The following is a 23,114-nucleotide window of genomic DNA, read 5'->3' as shown; positions in this document are numbered from 1 at the left end:
TTGCGACAATGTAAAAAAAAAAACTACTTATTTATTTCCTGGTACCGTAAACTCCAGACGAATATTCTCCATTGTGTTTATAGGTTTTAAATTGGATTCTATTAAACCTAATGAAGGAATATTTTCATAGTTCCTATAACTACTGTCAGATGTGTTTGTGCTTCAGCAGTTAAGAAAATAATTTTAGTTTTATAGGACTTTCCCAACCAAGGAACCTATTTACAAACTATAGGCAGAAATACCCGCTCTTTGGTGTGTATTGGAAGTGGGAACAATTTAGTTCTAGGAACGCCATTTGGGGAACTAAATTAGCTCATACTACAGAGCAGGATCTAATCTAGCTCAATAGTGATGTAGTGTATATTGATTGATTGATTGATTGATTGATTGAACGCATGCCATATGAGATAAAGTGTTACTAGACATACACATTCAGAAAGCTAACGCTAGCAGTATTAGCCTTTTTTTAAGTTCTTTATTATATGTAGCACTACAAGCTTTAATAGAGTAGGTGATTTAGTCCTCACTTTTAGTGTTTCAGTTGCAAACCTATATATCTACGTTTCATGTCCTTTGAACACACTACACACAGTGAATACACAGTTTGGGTAACACCTCCATTCTGTTGATGTTTTTGAATGTCGCACTTAAATGACGTTGTTGTCCCCTGGCTTATTCTTAATGCAGGAAAATGCATTCAGGGGAAATGTAGTAGATAATGTGGACTGGGCTGGTGGGTAGTATCTATAACAGAGTTCCTATTACTACCCTGTATAAGAGCTTTATTTATCCATTGATCCATGAAGAGCCTTTTCAGTTTGTAGAACTGTTTCTTTGCCCAAATGGCAGCATAACAAATCTTCAGATTAGTAAAGTGTTATTTGCACTGATGCCATGTATCCACCAAAGCATTTAGAGAGTAGAGTATAGCTGCTTTTCTAGTTTTGTGTCGAATGGTTCTAAGAACAGTCAGGTATGGTTCCAGTTGTATATCCACATGATCCTGGTATACAGCAGGGCATGATTACAAACAGTTAGTTGCCGAGCATCTAGGCACAGTCAAGGGGGTCACACATCGGATGCACTGCTCATTCGAATGTTATTTAAGATGAAACTATTCAGATGGCTCTCTGGCGCGACAGAAATATGAACAGTGTCCTAGGTTGTGGTTGGGCTCTGCGGACAGATGCCGACTTGCGCCGCCAGTGTGCGTACATCCGGCACATCCGATGTATGACCCCCCCTTAGATGACTGTTCTGTGCTGTACTGGTAGAGTGTGACATCACAAAACGTTTCCTGGCTAACACTTTTTTTTTTTGCTGGCTAAGCCAAAGCATGCTAGTTCTATTTTCGCTCATTTAGGAAGGTGAATATCAAATGTCCCAAAAACAGAATTATCAATTCATCGTTCATATTGCTGTTTTACAATACATCTGCATTACCAAGGCAAATGAACATAATGAACAGGGAGTCGTTGGGCCCAATAATGAAAAAGCCCTGTGCTGTGTGCCCAGAAACGGCATGCGCGAGTGACTCAAGCTATTCACACGTAAACATTTTGAGTTCATTCGCTTTATTTGCGTGTCAAATTCAGTTCACAATAGACACAGATTTGCATCATGGGCAGGGCTACATTAACTTTCTTGCTAAATGGCTAACATGGTTTTTATTGAGATAGTAGCTATGCTTTATGTGCTTTGAGAAGGCTGATAAACAGCATATATTCATTCGGCACCGTGTCTGAGTCCACTAGATGTGCTTCAGCGGTGCTTCAGACTGAGCCGAGCCCAGTTTGATTGTTGTCAGGTGTCAGCAGGAGGATTTCTCCTCAGAACATCAACAACAGGCTCTAAGTCATAATCACGCCCCTACAAAAGCAAGCTCCTGATTGGTTAACGTGTCACAAATATCTACTGAAGTTCAGATTTTACAACTCTAGCGTCATTTGTGCTGCCTCATTCGCACAAATTGCGCCGTAGGTTGTCTTTTCGCATTTTTGCATTGACTTAACAGACTTAACACTTACGCTTGATGATTTATCCGTGTCTGGTGTGAACACACCATTATGTAGCTTACATTTTCAATTGTTTTTAAATAGAGCACCATGTATTTAGAGAAATAAGACCGTATTTGCATCTGGCATTACCCTATTTAAGTGCCGTTTTCAACAATGTCATGTCAATGTTTTTACCCAGCTGTCCAATCATATTGGAGGAGGGCCGGGACATTACATCACACATTACATAATTGAACAACAATGGAGTAGAAGTAAATATTGCTGGTTTTAGAGTATCCAATTCTGTACCAGATGGCACCTCTGGACTACAGCAATATTAATATGAATAATAATGCTTGGAGCTGAATTTCGATCAACATGGATTTGGCTAAATGCTTAAGCACCAAAGTGCCAACAGCTGGCCTTGTTCGAAAGAGCACTTGGCATTTTCAGCTGGCTAAAAATGCTTTGGTGGACAAAATGGCCAAGAAAAGCTCTTTTAAAAACAGAAAGGTACATCAGAAATGGCATTTTGGTACATAATAGTAATATCACAGAGTAAAGATAAAACAATTCATGAACACAAACAATAATCCACCTGGAATCGGTGGAAACGCATGGCTTAAATACAAATTAGACAATAATAGAACAGATGTGTGGGATAAAAGGTAACTATTATATGGCGGGAAACAGAACAAAGGATGCATGTGATATTTAATTGAACACTTTTTAAATTCAACACCTTTTGTAGCCTAATTATAAGCATATGTAGATTTTTATCACTAACATTCTCATAGCATTCATTTATAATGGATAAATGTGTTAATGTAGGTTTATGACGCATGAAACGGATTTTAAAATGCAATATCAAAATGAGCTGTAGCTGGTGGGAGGAGTTTTATATAATAGGGCGTGGCTTGGTCTGCCGGAAAAAATTGCTACCTCATGTTTTGAAGAGGGAAGATGGTTAAAAAAGACAGGGTGTCTAAAAAAAGCACAATTAAGACAGAATTTCTGCAAATGTGAAATCGCAGCTAATGTAAATACAGCTGTTTGCTAAAAAAAAAAAAAAAATAGAAAATTGTGAAATTACGAAATAATTTCAGTCTTTTTGCTTTGATTAAACAACTGCATTCAGATGATTAAATGAATGATTGATGAATTGTAATTTTAATGCATTGTATGAAGGTTTTATATCGCATTGATACGTATTAGGCATATTTCACGATAAAGCCCCAGATTTTTGACTTTGAAATGATTCTTGTAGCATCCAGAGATTATATTATTAAGGTTTGTTGACTAAAATCACAGTTAGTGGGCCTTATGAAGCAATATTAGTGTAAAAGCATTAGACCTTATTCATGAAACACAAGCAAAACAGATATAACTGTGAATAAAATCATTCCTAGATGAATATTTATGTTAAACTCAACATTTTATGTAAGATTTACATAAATATTTTACAATAAGGTTTCATTAGTTGACATTAGTTCATGCTTTAACTAACGATAAATAATACAGCTGATGCAGTATTTGTTAATCATCATAAATATTTGTTAAAAATATAAATGTCAATCCTTTTTTGTCACAAGTTAGTTGAAAAAATACAATAAGAAAGTTATTAAAGGGGTGGTCCAGAGTGTATTTTTAAGACTTTAAAAATTTATGGAGTTGTGTTTATGGAGTGCACAGCTATGTGTGTTCATGCTTCATTTGTAAAAAATCATGTTATTATGTCATATATCCTACTTTGATTATATACAGCTACTCAGCTAACATGAAAACAACTGTCATATTTCCTAGTTCCTTTGAAAGCCCACCCTCAAGAGGCTCTGATTGGTCAGCTAACATAACGTGCTGTGATTTGGGGATCAGCTCCATGTTACTAAGAAGCATCTCTGCTATAACATTACAGCGCTTCTGGCCACACCCCTTCACTGCACAGAGTGTATGCACTTAACCTGAAGGGTTTGACATTATTAACCCAGATGTATTTTTTTGTAGTCCCCAAACTTCGTTCGCTGTAGGCTTTGCTAAGCTAACTCTAAAAAAAAACTTTTGCGCGTATTACATTTAGAGATGTTGTTTATATTTACACATCTACATTACACATCAACTAAAGTTTAAAACATGATATCGTAGTGGACCACCCCTTTAATACAAATTCTTACACATAATCCTTTTAAATAATATTAACACACTAAAAAATTCCATCTAAATATTTTTTTTTTAATCAAAAGAAATGTTCTAGTTATCCCGACTTACATCAGTCAAACTGACTTAAATTTGTGAGTTAAACTTTGTATAACTAAACAAAATTAGTTGAAACCTGATTAACTCATTAATATTAGTTAAAGTAGCATAAAACATTTGTTTCATGAATTTTTGTCTCAATATTTTTGACAGAGCAGATAACTTTCATTGTTGATCCAAGATAAATGCTTTAGAAGGTTTGTTTTTATTATTGTTAGTTCAGGTCAACTCATTTAAGTAATGTTAACAAATGAAACTTCATTGTTTGCTTGTGTTTCATATTACACACATACATAAACACAAACAGGGTCGGTGCGGCAGTGTGAACAAACACACACACTGTTAAAATAAAAGTTGACAACTTCAAATTGTAAACAACTTATTGTAAAGCCGCAGAGCTTTTTGAGTCAACTCAACTTAAATCAAGTCAAAAAGCTGTGCAGCCTTACAATTTTAAGTTGAGTCAACGCTTTTTACAGTGCACTTTTGTACATAATTATATTGCATGTCAAGTCTACGATCAATACTCTTTTTACTTAAAATAAAACTCATCTAAAGAAACGACTAACAAAACAAAACAAAAAAAACAGAATCCGAGTAAAAATGCTTTGACTGCTTTTTATCTTCGCACTCGGGAATGTTTTTTAAAATGCAATACGTAAGAACTATTTCACTGAGAATATATATTATTATTATTCTTGCTCTTTATGAATGATTCTCTCTATTCTCTCTATATATGCGCTGATGTCATAAATCTGCTGTATACAGGATTAACGCATAACAGAAGCATGCTCAACTAGAAGTTGCCTGCTAGAAATGAGATTTCATTGCATTGCTTTGTCTCTGATGAGAAGTATTCTTAATGTCGGTGTTATTTTAGCTGATATGAAGCAAATAAACATTGATGTCAAAGTTGATATTATGCAATTTACAGTCATAAATAACAACAAAAACAACAGTTTTAATCCTCAGGCACGTCTGAGCACAACAAAATTAAAACCGGTGAATCAAAGGAAATGGATGTCATTTAATTTCTAACTTGGTCGAAAAAAATTCTCAAATAGTCAGTGTAAGATGGTTGTACATAGAAATTAAAGAAACGCTTCATTCTTTTTTTTTTTTTTTTTTTTTTGGAAAATAGGCTGATTTAAAAACTCCCCAAGAGTTTAATTAAAATTTAATTTTACCATTTTTGAATCCAGTCAGATGATCTCTGCATCTGGCAGGAGCACTGTTAGCTTAGCTTAGCATAGATCATTCGGATTAAACCATTAGCATCTTGCTCAAAAAAGATTAAGGAGTTTTGATAATTTTCTTAATTTGACTGTTTTAAAATTATTTTGTGTACTAAGGCCAACAGAAAATTTAAAGTTGCATAATATCATTGTGCCTGCTGCAGCCATGGTACAGCAGCAAAGTTCCTTGTTTATTAAGGCCTACCTTATGCGTAGTCATGCTTTTGTACTTCTGCGTGCTGTTTGTGTTGATCTGCAATAACACTTCCGACACACTAGCTGGCAGTAGGTGTTTATGTTTCTCTGTGTCGAGTTTCTTTGTGGGAGTTTTGTTTTTTCTAAACGCTATGTACAAGTAGCTAAATCTCACTCATTCAGATGTCGGAGCTGGCAGACGTGCAACAACAATAATCATAAGGTAAACACAAAGCAAAAGTTTCCATTTGGAGCTCTTTGACAGGACTCGACACTTAAAGACTCGCTCCATTGGGCTCGTGGCTCTCAGCACCGCTTACACTTGTCAGTGCAACCAAACCGACCAATCAGAGTTTGCGCTATGCACTGTTGTGACGTGCAGTTACATTTTTTGAGAGGCACACACATCAACGTCGCACATCACACATCAAGGTTGTGCCAGACCATATGTGTGCGTTTGACGCAGAAGTATAAGGGGCCGATCACACCGAACGCACTTTTTGCGTTGAGAGCTGACTTTTTGAATGCTTTTCTAGTGGCCGCAGTAGTTTTGCGTGCTGGTTATGCACCCTGCTGCGCCTCAAGTTTTTGCCGTTGCGCATTGTGCGCTCACAATTGAAAAAAAGACAACTCTGAGCGGAAAAAGCGTGTTATGTCAGTCGCGTTTTTTTCATTCTCCAATCAAATAAAAGCAGAGGTGGGGTTTCCGTTGAGGTGACAGCAGTGTTTGTGTTGTCAAGACGACTAAAGAGACTTTTAAAGATAGAGGAAAGACTAGTAGTCGCTGTTTCGAGTTATCTAGAGCTGAATGACTTTACAAATGTATTAAATGTTACAATTATATCAACAACTCGCGCACAATTCAATTCACGATTCAGTCGTTGCCTAGCAACATAAAAAGCGCACCACACTTTTTCGTCTTGTCAACAAAAAGGCATTGCAGTGTGCCTCAGGTTTTTGGAACGTAAAAGCGTGTTCGTGTGATGGGCCAGCGTGATCTCACAAGGAAACGTAAGTATTTTACATTTTGTCCGTTTAGTGGCTAATTCATACAAGTCCGTACAAGTTCAGTCGTATGAAAATGTACGATTTTAAAGAGGAGGCGTGGCACCCAACCCCACCCCTAACCCTAACCGTCATTGGGTGATGAGCAAATCATACTAAATTGTACAAATTAGATCGTACAAATTCATATGAATTTACCAGTAAATCAAAAAGTTACGAATTGCGGTGAGATTGAGTTGGATTGGCCCCTAAATAAGCCTTTATGCCAGGAAGAGAGTAAAGGCTCGTACACACTGGGACGATTTTTGTTTGCATCTATCGTCAGCGTTTTTTCGAGATGTTTTTTCAGATTCCAACCCAAGTGGTTTTCACTGGAGTCAAAGAGCTTAGAATCATCAAGAGGCGACACTCAATAGAACGTCCCATTGCAACAGCAGCGCCCAGCAACAGCCTCGCGATTCCGCTATTCTGGAGTGAAAGCGATCAGCTGTCCATTGGATCTTATTGCTGTCACGATGGTTGCTTTGTTTTTTATTTATTTATTTAAGAAGTACATTAAAGCTGAGATACAACCTGAAAGACAACAATACAACACTTACTATCAACAATCATCATCACTTTTAATAGTTTATTTTACAGACTTATAATTTGCTGTTGTTCTATTGGAATTTTAATTCCAAAATGGACGCCGCATGACACTAGCGGCATCTAGTGGCTGTTTCCCAAATCGCACTAGAGTGTCGCCTCTTGGTGATTCTATGCTCTTTGCTGGCGTCGAGCAGAAGAGTATGCAGAATCACTCCTTGACAGTAGATGGCGCCACAGAACTTTAAGCTTCTGACACCCGCTTGTTACACAGAAGAAGAGAGAAAGTTTGACATGCTTGTTGTTAAAGTTACTGGCAATTCGAACAAGCATGAATGGTTCAAGTAGCAGCTCCAGCTCTAGCGATGAAGAACTGATTATTGTTCACCAGTGCAGTAAGCAGCTCCACGTTTATATAACCTCTGGGCATCTTCTTCAATGTGCACTCGCATTGACAGTTTTGCGCCTAAGCGCCTCCAAGTGCTGTTTACTGTAACTTCAGCAGCTCTGTGCACGTGATCAAAAGCGCCAATCTGATTGGTGGAGAAGGTTTTGATGTGGCATGTCAAAACAAAAAGACGAGCATGAGGCGTTTCTTAAAAGATTGTGCACAATCACATTGGCGCCTTTTATTTAGTCACCAGGCATAAAACGTCAACAGAAAACGTAAGGAAAAAACATCCCGGTGTGCACGGACCTTAAGAATAGGAGTAAGAGTATTGATTTAGAAAATAGCACATTTTTTATTTTGTGTTCATTTTATTTTCTGGTCTTAGTACATGATCTACATCACCAAACATTTTGGTAAGTTTTGAGCAAGATGCTAATGGTCTAATCTGATTCAATGATCTATGCTAAGCTAAGCTAAAAGTGCTCCTGCCAAACCCGGAGATCTGCTGAATGATTTAAAAATTGTGAAATTCAACTGTTTAACTCTAAGGGAGTTGTAAAATGAGCTTATCCCCTCCCCAAAAAAGGTGGAGTGTTTCTTTAAACTTGAACTGATGCGTTCGAAGTTCAGTGTGATTGATATCTACAAAGATCATTGCTGTCGACTGTGTTGAGATTTAGCATTTCTTTGTTGGTGAAATGAACTTGAATGGTTTGAGCCTGATAAAATCATAAGATTATGCACTTATTGCACTGAAAAGTGTCTTTTTCCTTGGTGGTATGTAACTAGCAATACAAGTCCATCTTTTAAGTCTGCTCAGGTTTGATCAAACATCGACAGAGATGCTGGCATCACATTATTACAGGAGCTTATTCAAGTGTGTGCTTTATTCATCGAGTAACACTGATTTAATTGCCAAATTGATCTTTTGTCAGCTCACATGTTGGAGTTCTCAGGAGACAGCTTTCTTAAAGTGCTTTATTCATCCCAGCTCTTGGAAAAAAATGTGATGCTTTGTGACATTATAACTTTTTTTGTAATCTTTCAGCATTTAAACCCATTTCTCCCGCTGATGCGTTTGATTTAAGACTTCCAGATAACTGACGCTCAATCAAAATTATGATTGTTAATAATACTTCACTGTCATGTACAAAGTGTGGTGCAGAGGATCTTGTTTCAGCTGCTTTGTTGATTTAGTTTTACACGTGGCTTCATAGTTGGACTTCAAGCACAGCTTTAGTTCAGTTTTGAGTTTTTGTTTGAATGAAAGATGAAAATAAAAAACTTTGAACTAAAATGTCATTGTTGGTGTATGTTTGATTTTTTTATCTATCTATCTATCTATCTATCTATCTATCTATCTATCTATCTATCTATCTATCTATCTATCTATCTATCTATCTATCTATCTATCTATCTATCTATCTATCTATCTATCTATCTATCTATCTATCTATCTATCTATATTGGTTCTACTATTTTAGAAATTAAATTATCATTATTAACTATATGATTGTTTTAGCAATAATAATAATAAATAATAAATAATAATGTAATTCCGTTGTTCAAAGCAAAGTTATTATAGTTTATGTAATTTAAATAAATAATTATTTTTGCGAAGGGGAATGTAATAAATATGCATATACAACATACATTATACTATAAATTATCAATAGATTATTCTTATTAACAAAAAACTAATCAACATGAAAATAAATGAAACAAAAATAAAAATCCAACTAAAATTAAGTAATAAAATAAAGCAACTGAAATAAATAAATTAATAAATAAAACTAATTGAGATGAGAAACATAAAAAGACGCATAAATAAAGTAATACATTTAATTTTTTTACAAAACATGAAAATAAATTAAACAAAAACAAAAACAAACGAAAAGCAACTAAAACTATTATAATAATTTATTATCCATTAAATTAAATAATAACAGAAAATAAAGCTACTAAAATAAGTAAATATTCGTACTTACTACTCATTAATTTTCCTTCGGCTTAGTCCTGCATTTATCAGTGGTCTCCACAGCGCAATGAACCACCTATACTTATGTTGTTATGTTATTAGAAATATCTAATCAATTAATAATAAACAAATATAAGATTTCAAAAAGATCAAAAAGCAACTAAAGTGAAGTAATAACGCAAAATAAAGCAACTAAAATAAATAAATGAAATAAAAAAATCCTTTTTTTTTTTGGGTGAACTATCCCTTTATGTGAAGTTAAAAAATTTTACTTTTGATTTACTCAAGAAATAAGCCAAACCAATAGAGAAAAACTGTAATTTTCTGACACATTCTGACACATTTATTGACACAGAAATTTAGTTTTGAGAGATGATCTAAGGATTTTGAGCAAGAGACTGGCTTTTGCAGATGATCCATGGTGTTTTGCAATTTGTACGCGTTGTTTTGAGAAATGTACTTGCTGTTTAGCAAAGTTTCAATTCTGATCTGAGAAATATACCAAAGTGACTGAGAAAAACTGCATTATATTTTTTAAATGATAAAATACCAGAGAAGGTGGCATGTTTATAGACATATTATTATTATTATTATTATTAGTATTATTGCACTATCATTATTATATTATATATCAGTTTATCAAACTATATAATAAAGATAAACAACAATAAACTGAATAAAATAGCTTTAACACAACTAATTCGTTCTCATTAATAATAAATTATATAATATATTTATGGCTAAAACAGGTCTGTTTTCTATTATTGCATTCATAAATAAATTATACAAACTAAATGACTACAAATATTCTAGAAATCGACATTATTACAGTAAAGAAAAGCAAATTAAAATCAATCTTGATTTAGAATATATTTCTTGTCTTTTCATTTTACTTTAATTACTTTAAGTATTCAACATTATTTAATAATAACATAAAATAACCGCAATATTTATTAAAATAAACGCCTTTCTTTATGGCTAATGACAAACCCGTCTGCATTGTATTGCGGGTCTCCCTGACAACAACGACGGAAGTGGCGTTGATTTTCGCGCAAGGAAACTCGTCCTGCTCCTGGCGCGCCAAATTTCAAAGCACTTCCTGGGGAGAGGAGGCGATAAGGTTCAGCACGGAGCGCCGATAAAACACTCTTTGTAGCGTCTTACAAAACATACACCTTCATTATTTGGGTATGTCACGCTTTTGTAAGTGTCTTGCCATCGTAACGTTCGACGAAATGTCATGTTTGTGTGCGCGAAAGAGTCGTTTAGAGCTGGCTTTGTGTGAGTGTGTGTTCAATGCGCGAGTTCATTCCCTTCAACAACACTAACACTTCCTTTCGCGACGCTCATCGATCAAAAACTCTACAGCAAGCTAACATCTGCTTTCGCTTGATGCTTTACACGTCTCTGCACCACTGCTAATGTGTCTAAACGTGTATTTGTGCAGTTTATATGTCATTAATGTGTCATTTATTATAGTTATGTAATGCAATCTGTAGGCTATAATGTATGATGCTGATGAGAGAATAGGATGTTGGTCGTCTTACTTACAGATTATGCATAACTGAATGACTTTTAATAACTTATATTTAGTCGTTTAATATAGTAAAGTTTATAGAAATATTTGCGTTGCTGGAACAATGCCATGCTCCACGTTGCCTGGCAACTGTTTATCTCGTTAAAGAGCTGTCTTAAATGGATGTTAGCATATATAACAACGTTAACGTTAGTTGTAACATGCACCTTACTGTGTTGTGTTTAGTGCGTTATGTTATATAGAAATTAATACGTATATTTGATTCTATACTGTAAGCTTTTGGTCTAATATGTTAGGTTATTATTTGTCAGTACTAATGCTGAAACTGATCTTACAAAATAACTTAAGATCAAAGTGCAATAGCAAGTAAACTTTAATGAATATTAAGTAAAATTGTTATAATGAGAAAAAACAAGAGAATCAAACTATATTAAATTTAGTTGAAATTTAGTCTTTTATTTTGTAACACCTCATTGGAAATTAACTGTAATTTGTTTCTATTCTTAAATATGGTAAGAGAACAAATCTTATATATATATATATATATATATATATATATATATATATATATATATATATATATATATATATATATATATATATAAATAAATGCATTTAAAATAATTAAATATTAAATGTAAAATATATACAGAACTGTTTTTTTAAATGCACCGAACTATATTAAGATATGAACCTTTTAAATAGATAAAGAATAATTTTTAAAGGGTTGTTTTTATATATATAAACTTCATTAATGTTAGAAAATCAAGGTTTGTTGAAAAAACTGATTTTCAGCCACAACAAATTTAAAAAAAACATTTATTTTGTAATCCAAATGACAATATATATTTTTTTACGTTCTTGTAGAATAAAACAAATATTAACATTTAGCTTAAAAACAAACATTGATTTAAGTGTGTGTAGGCATGGGACGATAACCGGTTTTAAGGTGAAATACAAGCCTACACATAAACACTGAAATGGTTTTGCTATTTTGGCGAAAACTTAATTTATTTCATGGCAAGGTTGATATTTGCGTGGAATTGCTCATATATACATCAGAGTATCTGCGGAGTCTTAAATCTAGAAAGCTAAATTTTAGGACTTAAAAAGTCTTAAATCTATGGAAATGTTGTGTAGTAGGTCTTAAATCAAACTTAAATCTTTAAGCTATGTTTTGTTCTGTGCTTGGTAAGGGTTATAGGGTTTGTGAATGGATATATTTGAAAAACTAAATTATTGTTATTAATTAATTTATACTTTTTTTTGTATAATTATTTTTTTAGGGGTTTTCATCTTTATTGGGATAGGACAGTGGAGATTTTACAGACAGGAAAGTGTGGAGAGCAGAGATAGGGGAAGGACTGGCAAAGGTCCTCGAGCCAGGGAATCGAACTTGGATCGTCGTAAGCGCCTTGGTGCTGTGTTGACGCGCTATCCACTTAAGGCTGATTTATACTTCTGCATCAAGTTCACGCGTATGCTACGGCGCAGCCTGCGCGTGTACGCATAGCCCTCGCTGTGGCCGTTGGCGTCGCTGATGTGCACCACTCAAAAAATGTAACTACACATCGCAACGACGTGTAGCGCAAGCTCTGTGATTGGTCTGCTCGGAAGCGCTGATGAACATAAACAGCGCAAAAGTATGAGTGCACAGCTACGCGCGTTGCATGCGCTGTGGGTCACACCGATCACTCGGCGCAGAAGCATAAACTTGGCTCCAGGCTATTGGCCTAGAAAAATCTTTTCTAACTGGAATATTTAAAAAAAATCCTTAGCATTTAGCCCTGTAAAAGTCTAAAATGTCATTCATAATGGTCTTAAAAATGTCTTAAGTCTTACATTTAACTTAGTAAAATCTGATATATATATATATATATATATATATATATATATATATATATATATATATATATATATATATATATATATATATATATATATATATGTATATATATATATGTATGTATGTATGTATGTATGTGTGTGTGCGTGTGCGTGCCTGTGTGTGTGCGCTAAATATATATAGCACACAAACACACATTATGTCAAAACAAACTTATTTTGGATGTGATTAATGGCTAATACACACGTTTTGACATAATATATGTGTGTGTGTGTGTGTTATACATGTATTAATTAAGGCTGGTATAATACAAAATATGCTTTTAGAGAACTACTTTAATTAAAATGGCCAATATTCACTCAAAAAAGGATTTCTGCTGCTTGTTCAAACTAATTAGTAAACCTTAGCTGAAACAACACAATTCTTGAGTTTTTTTGAGGCAACTTAATAGTTTTAAGTTCAATCCACTTAAATTTGTAAAAGAAATTAAGTTTTAACTATCTCTTTGTGTTGGGGCGACATGAAGGAATTTTGTGGAACCCTGTTTTTTTTTTTTTTTTTTTTTTTTTTAATAATCTAAATTATGTAAATATGATTCTTAATGTCAGCATTGTCACTGAAGCCCTGTATTGTTCTGTTTTTCAGAATGAAGAGCAGCATCTGATCATCACACTGCATTTCCACTTATAATACTTTTCAAACATAGACATTTAGTGCAGAAATATCTGTGCTGCGACATTAATTTACCCTCAGAGCATTTTATAATTCCTTTAGCAGTATGACTCTTGTGTCATATTTTATCTACTAGACACAATAACCTTCTTTGAGGCTCTGATTTTATATTCTCCTGCTGAGGATCTTCGATGGAGAACCGTCAGTGCAGTGTTATGTGAGTGGAGCGGCTGTTTTTTATCTGTTGCAGTTTTCCGACACATTTTTATATGTGGGATGTCAAAATGTCGTGTGGAGTTCAGCCGTGTTTTCAGCTGTTGAGGATTGGCTTGTCTAATAGCAATAGCAACAGCAGCAATGGGAATGAATCCGCAGACCCCGTGCGGGACCTGTACACGTTTCGTCCCGCACTGACGCAGTGTGTGTTTCGACTGGGACGAGCCCCAGAGCTGTGTGACGTCACTCTGGAGTCGGTAATCGTGTCCCGGATCCACGCTGAGCTCCATGTGGAGAGAGAAACCGACGCATCTGGAGAAGAAGGATGGAAGGTTCTGGTGAAGGACCGCAGCAGCTATGGTGGGTTCACTATAAACTTTTGTTATAAATTTACTCACTACTTGTCAAACGTTTGAATATGTTCAACCTGATGACAGCTATTTACCTTAATATTGTTATTACTATTTTATTAATATTAATATATTATTATTTCAAAACATTACTGATTTTAATGCAGTTTTAGGTCATTTTTTTTACCTAATTAAACTAATTCATTGCTCTTTCTTTCTCTCTGACTTTAAAATTCAATTAAAAATGCAAGTTATTTCATTAAATGTTGGTTTCTTAAAGGGACAGTTTACCCAGAAATAAACATTTACTCACTTTAAAGTGTTTCCAAACTTTTATGAGTTTCTTTTTTTCTGTTGAACACAAAAGGAGATGTTTTGAAGAATGTTGGAAACCTGTAACTAATAACATCAATAGTAGGAAAAACAAATATGAAAGTCAATGGTTACCGGTTTTAAAAATTCTTTAAAATAATTCCTTTTGTGTTCAACAGAAACTAAAAGTAAAGGGTGAGTAAATGATGACAGAATTTTTATTTGTGGGTGAATTATCCCTTTAAAGGTGCCCTATAATGAAAATCTGGGTATACCACGCCATAGTTATTGTTATTATTATTATTATTATTATTATTATTATTATAACCTTTATTTTACTAGGAAAGACACATTGTGATTAAAAATCGTATTTACAAGAGCGTCCTGGCCAAGATTAGGCAGTATACATGTCACATGGGTCTAACAAACAACAAACAATTGACAGTTAACATGAATCACACATCGACAGACAAACTATTTAAACCCTCTACCAGCCTGTTTCAATTTCTAAATCATTTAAACTCTTTTTAAAAGCATTTAGTGAAATCAATTCTTTAAACTGCCACTTTGTAGATTATTCCATGCAAAAGGTGATGCATATTTAAAAGCCTTTTTTTCCCCATCTCCCTCCGCACTTTTAGGAACAGACAATAAATAAATATGCTGTGATCAAAGGCTATATTTAAGAACAGGCTTTTGACAAATGTAATACTGTAGATATGATGGGAGTACACCCAGTATAGATTTGTAAACGAGGATATGCTAATGCTTGAGTCGAATGGACAAAGTAGACCAACCTACCCTAGTGTACAGCACCCAATGATGAGGAAGAGATTTAAAATTAGTAATAAATCTTAGGGCACCATGGTAAACAGTTTACGAATTTAGCAGTATTTTCAAAAAGAGCCTGTTCACTCATACAGACCTTTCTGGAAAATTGCCAGTAATTTTCCGGAAAGGTCTGTATATGTGAAAGGGGCTAATGTGTTTCTGCAGACAAATTACAGAAACAATTACTATTAGAAGCTGGTTATGTTCACTTAATGTTGCCACACAACTGTGTTTAAACCCCTTATAAAGGTGATTTTTGCATAATAGGTCCCCTTTAAATTGTGAACAAAATTCACAACATTACTGTTTTTGGTGTGTTAGATTAAATAGCTCTTAATTTTTTTGTGTACACACAACTATTATAAACAATATATAAACTAATATAATTTACTTTTAATATGAATAAAATTACTGTTTAAATTGTTTCAGAAAATTTAACTTAATATTATAATATAACTTATACTATTAAATTTAACTTTAATATAATATTAACTTCATATGCAACCCATTTAATAGTATTTTTATGTGAACATTACTGTGGAGAGGAAAGCATGATTGACTACCCAATGAGAGAGGAGAGCATGCCCACGCCCCATTCACACGGGGGTTTAACGCTTTACTGAAGGCTTGTCTGAAGTTGGGGCTAACGCGGTCGTCATAGCAGCGTCAGCCAATGAAATTCAGTCAGCAAAAGGCCACTGTCTAGCTGGTGTATTTGCAAATAGCGATCTGATTGGCTGAAGCTTCTTGAAAAGTTGAGCTTGTCCCAACTTCTGCAGCGAGCAACGCCTCTGTAGCGACTCTGTAGCAACGCCTGATGTCACCCATTCAAAGGGAATGGGAATCGTTGACGCTGATGCCTTGTGTGAATGGGGCGTCAGAGCCCGGCGGCTAATCAGCTGGCCAATCAGAAATAATAAATAACATCTGTTTATTTTAGTGAATGGGCCAGAGAGACACCATTCTTAAGGAGAACAGAAGCACCCGGGAGAGGGGAGAGAACAAACACACACAAACACACACACACACACACACACACACACACAATCGCTCGGTGTGTTATTATTAAAGAAATAAAAGATAATTACTTACCTTAATCACCGACCCTGTCTTCTTTCCACAACAAGAACGAACGTTACTACAGTTACCTACAGAGTTGCATTCTGCACTCCAAAAAAATGTATTTGTGATTTGTTCAAACTACTTATTTAAAATGAGTTGAAATAACAATCTTTGAGCTTTTTGGGGGGACGACTTAATTGTTCTATGTTCAATACACCTAAATTTGTGAAAACTACTAAGCTACCATAATTCCTTCATTCGATCGTGTGGAACCCAACATTTTTTACAGTGTGGGACTAGTGTATATGATTTTATTATGAACCCTTAAACACAATGTTCTATAATCATTTCTCCGCAGGCACCTGGGTGAATGACATGCGTCTCCAGCAAGGAGTCCTTAAGGAAATCTTTGACGGCGATACCCTCACCATCGGTGGCCAATCAGGACGGGCCAGTCCAGAATTCTACTTCCTCTTCCAGAAAGTGCGCGTTCGCCCGCTGGACTTTGATGCCATCACCGTACCCAAAGCTGGATCTTTCTCCTCTGACATTAAAAACCGAATCCGAACGTCTTTAGACCGCAAACCAGACCCAAATTTGGACATTTCCAAACTGTCCATCAACAGATCCACGGTGATCCTCAACTCCATCGGCAGCTTGAGCAAGATGAACGGCAGCTGCTGGACATTCAAGAAAAGCGATAAAAACACTGCTTTAAATGTGCCAGCGTTCACAGCATTGGCCCCGCCCACAACCCCGCCCCCTTTTCAAGCCGCTGGCGAGATTTCCTCTAAATCTGTGCCTCCATCCTCAAAGAGCCGACGCAAATCAGCACACACGGTCCTGCTGGAGGACGACAGTTCCGATGATCCTGCAAACCGCATGGAGGACGGAAGAAGAGGACAGGCCAAGAAAAGACGACGGCTTTATAAATCCGAATCAGAGGTGTTTCAGCATCCTCTGCCCAAACTGGAGCCACAGTTTGAAGTGGTCAGTCCCTCCGGCAGTGTCTTCAATGTGGCACCGAACCGGCAGTTCAGCCACATTATGAACATCAGTCACAGTAAAGGTAATGGCATCAGTGTGACTCCGCTCCGCCAGCAGCAGAAGGCCTGTCTGTCTGGACCCGGACGAAGAGCGAGGGCCAACAGCTCCCCCATTTACACTGGCATGGGGATCGGAAGCCAGAATTACAGCCTGACCTCGCCGTCAAATAGGGTGAGCAAGACGGAGAAGGCCAGAGGGGTGATATCACGCTTTCAGGCCTCTACTGGGTGAGTTATGTTAGATCATTGAGCAAAGGAAAGTCATTCGTACATGCGATTAGTAATATAGTTGCCATAATTAAACACAGACATACAGTATAAATGAATTGGAAGAACTAAATTGGCGGTAGTGAATGAATGTGTGTGTGAAAGAGAGTGTGTAAGGGTGTTTACTAGTACTGTACTGCGTAAAACATATGCTGGAATAGTTGGCAGCTCATTCCGCTGTGGCCAACTCTAATAAATCAGGCACTAGGCTGAAGGAAAATTAACGAAACATTTTACAAGTCACCCAGAGTTAAATAGTTGATTGATATTAGCTGTTACGGCCCAAACTCAAAACTGGCTCGAATAACAAAAACATTCAAGGTTTGAGCCGAACATATGAAAGACACAGACGTTTGATTTGTTAAATTGACGTTCCGTCAATACGTTTAATTTTCCATAAATCATAAGTTTTCAAAAGAGACAAAACATTAACAAAAATCAAGTAGACAGGTAGGGCAGCTAAGGTAAACAGGTCTCTAACTATACTGTTTTAAATGGACAGAGCTTACCTAAACTACCGTGAAAGGAATAAAAATAGGTGAGTCTTGCGGGCCACTGCTTACCTTGCTAAACTAAATAAATAACAAAACGTGACTATGAAAAATAAACCCCTACCTGCTTCAAAACAAAGAATCAAAATAAACAAACTAGTTAACACATTACGAACTAAGAGTCAAAAGATTAAAAGGAACAAAACATTAAATGAAGCGGCATCTAGATGGATGATCCCTTGGCTTGCGGAGCACCGCCAGCCAGACCGCCTGAGCGCAAGCCACCACCGAGGTGAGGGAGGGCGAGAGACTGCAAGACAGAGAGAGAGACGCCATTGCTGTCAGCCTTTTATACTGGGAATCCCCAGTGACGTCACGGGCGTCATCCAATCCTTGATAAGCCGGGTAGAAACACTCCTTCTAGAACTCGATCGCAACAAGCGCAAACTGGCAATAAATAGATTAATTAAATTACACAGACCCACCTAACATTAGCATTATTACATAATGTATTGGAGAATATCATTGTGCCCGCGCCAGCCATGGTATGGCAGCAAAGCTCCTTGATTATTAAAAATGCCATATCATTTTAGGCTGAAAATATATAAAAATAAAATAAAAATGTCACTACAAAATCCTAGAGGTGCTGCTTAAAATATGTGAGAATTTGTTATTTTCTGGACTTAAAAAAGGGGAAAAAGTAAATATTAAATATATAGACAATATTAGTAATTACTTTTTACTAATTAAATGCATGTATTAGATTAATAATGCGTTCATTTTTGTTAAATCAGGGAATTTATGTTATTACACTATTATTAATTAAATTGTCTAAATAATTGAAAACACACTATGTAACAAATGTGGGTCCTACTTTATATTAAGTGGCCTTAACTAATAAATGCTGAGACTAAAATTGCTCATTTGTTACAATGTACTTATTGCGTAAATATATTTTTACACTGTACTCATGATTGATTAAATACCTGCACGTCATTTCATCTGTAATTAATTTCTGTAAATACACTGTTGATCATCCTTTATGTCTTAACCCATCTCTAAACCCACCATATGGTACCACCACCAAACCTGTCCCTAACTCAGTTGTCAAACTGAGTTCCAAAAGGGCCGCAGCTCTGCACAGGTTAGTTCCAACCCTAATTAATTACACCTGATCAAACTAATTGAGTCCTTCAGGCTTGTTTGAAACCTACAGGTAAGTGTGTTGGAGCAGGGTTGGAACTAAACTGTGCAGGGCTTTGGCCCTCTAGTAATTGAGTTTGACACCCCTGCCCTAACTGTATCCCACCTCAAGAGCACCAGAAGTGTTCTGCAATACATTATGATCACAGTAGTACACTGCGTTTATCTTTGGATGTAAGTACCTAGTAGTTAAGGCCACTTAATATAAAGTAGAACCAGTTATATTTGTATGTATTCGTTGCATTTAATAATGTACCATTTTACAATTTTTCCCTGAAGGCGACGGCGTGGACGGCCCAGGAAACACCCTCTCCCGCAGCCCTCCCTGCCGTCTCCCTCATTCTCCTCTTCCACCAGCTCCTCCTCTTCCTCCAGCTCCTCCTCCTCCTCTTCATCGTCTGAGGATGATGATGAAGTGGTCGTGGCTCAGGGTGTTGAACCGTGCGCAGCGCTGCATTGCCGTCTCCCTCAGCAGGACACTGTGCAGTGGATCCAGTGCGACGACTGCGACGCCTGGTACCACCTGGACTGCCTGCCGCACAAACATAACCGAGACTCGCTGCTGTTCGACCCCAGCGCAGACTTCCACTGCGGCTGCCATCGCTGAGCTCCACAACAAACCAAACACACTCAAACCTCCATGATGATGATGATGATATTAATATTACAATCAAATCCATCAAGTAGTAGATCGCTAGAATGAGTCTGCGCTTTCTGCTGTGGTGCTTATTGTGTCTGATTTGAACACTGAGTTGGATTTAAATGCGGTTGTGTTTGATTCAAAATAACCAGCATCCCATTATAACTCAACATCGGATGCTTTTCAACAGGTCGTGATCGATATACATGTTTGATATATATAAAAACGCAAGGATGAATTCTCTAAACAGCCTAAAAATAAGAGTATAATTGTTTGGTTTGAAGAGTATTTTGTATTTACAGAGGTTTGGATATGATTTGAGATCTTATGATCTTTGGATCAAGTATCGAGAGCTTGGAGGAGTTTTCTTAAAGGCATAGTTCATCTTTTTGAGGATTTATCTGTTGTTATTTTACTCTTCTACTTGATATCGAAGATGTAGGTGAATTTTGGTAGATTTAGCTGGAAATGTGGTCCTTGGGGGTACCCACTATGAGCACTTTTAGAGTATGAATCAAACAAAGAGGCTGAGCCAAAAATGACCATGACTTTTGACTATACACTAGTGCCGTCACGATACTGGAATTCGATACGAATCAGTACTGACAATTTATAAAACGTCCATATTCCACGAACATTTGAACGCGTTCTTAAACAGCACTGATTTGTCATTGTGTTCATGTGCTCAACAGAAATGGCTGTGATTGGCCGTGAAGGTCATCAGTTCACCAAACTCACCACTGTTTACCGAGTGTAGCTACAGATACAGACTTTGGAGTGTTTTAAAGTCGCAAATATCAGCTGGTCTGTCTATAAGCTGACATATGAGCGGTCCACTAATGAACTGACTGATCTTCACAGCTTTAGAGCTTTCCAGTGCCCCTGTATCTGTTGTTATACTCGGTAATCAGCTGTAAGTTCGGTGAATTGATGACCTTTACGGTCAATCACAGTCATTTCTGTTGAGCATGTTAACACATTGGCAAATAAGCGCTGTTTAAGAACGCGCTCAAATGTTAGCGAGATGTAGACGTTTTTTAAATTGTGTACGGAATTGGTATCGAATTCCAGTATCATGACAACCCTACGATACACTGAGATTTAATAAAGCAGGGGGGGGTCCAAACTCGATCCTGGAAGGCTGGTTTCCTGCATAGTTTAGCTCTAACTTCCTTTAACGCACCTCCCTGGAAGTTTCTATTATACCTAGAAAGAGCTTGATTAGCGTGTTCAGGTGTGTTTAATTGGGGTTGGAACTAAAATATGCAGAATACCGGCCCATAAAGACTGAGTTTGGACACCCCTGTAATAAAGCGAAATGATGTCTGTGCAAGATAACAATCAACATCATTACCTTTAAAATGTTAGTTTACTCAAAAATGCTAATTATGTTATTAATTACTCGCCCTCATAACATTCCAATCCCCTAATATATCTTCATTTGTCTTCAGAGCACAAATGAAGATATTTTAGATCAGTGTTTCTCAACCACGTTCCTGGAGGACCACCAGCTCTGCACGGTTTCCATGTCTCTTTAATTAAACACACCTGATTCAGATCATCAGCTTGTTAGCAGAGACTGAAAGATCTCTAATGGGTGTGACAGATTGAGGAGACATCCATACAAAACATGCAGTGCTCCTCCAGGAACGTGGTTGAGAAACGCTGCTTTAGATTAAATCTGAGAGCTCTCTCATCCTCCCATCAATCAAGAAAAATACCAAAAGCATCCTCAAAATAGACCAAATGCTTTCAGTGGCGTATTCTGAAGCTATTAGACGATACTTTTGTGCGCGCATACTGTAAAACAGAAATACTTTATTCAATTTCTACTCCTCAGTGTCAGTATAGGGCGCACGTTCACAAAAGGGCTGTGTTCTTTATATGTCTCATGTTCAGTCATGTATTATTTCGTAGGAAGCTTGCTTTGGAAGTCATGTGCAGAGGCCCGGGCGGTATACATCACTGCACACTGCTCATTAATGTGCGCAATATACTGACACTGAGGAGAAGAATCGGTTGAATAAACTATAACTTTTGTTTTATGTGCGCACAAAAGTATTCTCGTAGCTTCATAATATTATGACTGAACCACTGGAGGTATATGTTTTCATCTCGGGTCTGTCTATGGAGGATGAGGGAGCTCTCTGATTTAATCTAAAATGTCTTTATTTGTGTTGCAAAGATGATCGAACGCCTCTGGATGGGCTTTGGAACAACATGAGGTTGAGTAATTCACAAAATTAGAATTTTTGGGTGAACTAACCCTTTAATTCAACAGCCTGATTGTATTTAAAACAGTTTTTGCAGTTGTATGAATCCCCAAGGACCAGTTACAGCTAAAAATGATCTTTAATTTTCTGCTGGTTTCCTACATTTTGGATGGTCTAAGGTGGAGGGAATTAACAGCAAATGTTCATTTTTATGGGGGGTGAACTATCTCTTTACCGCTTGTCAAACATGCTTCACCAATATAATGACTGCTATGTATGTATGAATAATATGTTATCATTAAATACTGTATGGGAGGTTTTAAATGGGTAATGAGGATAAACTTTTACTCTATGGGTTCTGTAAGCAATACTTAATGTTTTTATTTTTATATCTCCACTTCTTCAGAACATTTAATTACAACTCGAGCTAAAATCAAAGAAGCTTAGATTAAGAAGTATGATGTTTCCTTTATAATCCTGAATTTTGATGCTCAAACAGGTTTTTCTGTGTAATTTCATGCTCGCACATGTATTTTTGCTGGTAATAGCACAGCTCTTTTTAGATCTGGACTAACCCTGTGTAGATGTATCTGTGTGTATGACTGCAGTTTCTGTTTTATGAATGTTAAAAGATCTTCAACTCTCTTCACTTTAACTCAACATTCTAGAAATGACAGATGACTCTTGTCACCAGAGCTTGTCTTGTTGGGAATCAAGGGCTGAATAAAGAATTCTATATTTAAAATATGATCTGTCAGCTGTGTGTATTCAGTGGGAAGCTGATAGTTA

At 36.3% G+C, this 23,114-nt stretch overlaps 1 protein-coding gene across 3 annotated transcripts; it reads left to right on the top strand.

Moving 5' to 3' along the window:
* The first annotated feature begins 10,728 nt into the window (after positions 1-10,728).
* tcf19l (transcription factor 19 (SC1), like) lies at positions 10,729-23,070 on the top strand. 3 transcript variants are annotated; one of them, XR_012394761.1, is made up of 5 exons: positions 10,729-10,827; positions 13,668-14,270; positions 16,824-17,739; positions 19,752-21,589; positions 21,749-23,070. XR_012394761.1 is itself a non-coding variant. In XM_681644.9 (4 exons), exons 2-4 carry the CDS (start codon positions 13,964-13,966, stop codon positions 20,077-20,079), a joined length of 1,551 nt encoding a protein of 516 aa, XP_686736.3. In that variant the 5' UTR covers positions 10,729-10,827; positions 13,668-13,963; the 3' UTR covers positions 20,080-23,070. The 3 variants fall into 3 exon arrangements, 2 of the variants coding, with proteins under 2 accessions (XP_686736.3, XP_021323943.1); XM_681644.9 differs by having other exon boundaries at positions 19,752-23,070; XM_021468268.3 differs by having other exon boundaries at positions 10,729-10,842; positions 19,752-23,070.
* Positions 23,071-23,114: the final 44 nt, after the last annotated feature.

The sequence above is a fragment of the Danio rerio genome, chromosome 19 (assembly GCF_049306965.1).
Source record: "Danio rerio strain Tuebingen ecotype United States chromosome 19, GRCz12tu, whole genome shotgun sequence".
Classification (NCBI taxonomy): domain Eukaryota; kingdom Metazoa; phylum Chordata; class Actinopteri; order Cypriniformes; family Danionidae; genus Danio; species Danio rerio.
Note: the sequence above shows the minus strand (reverse complement) of the source record. Positions and strands in the feature narration are given on the sequence as shown.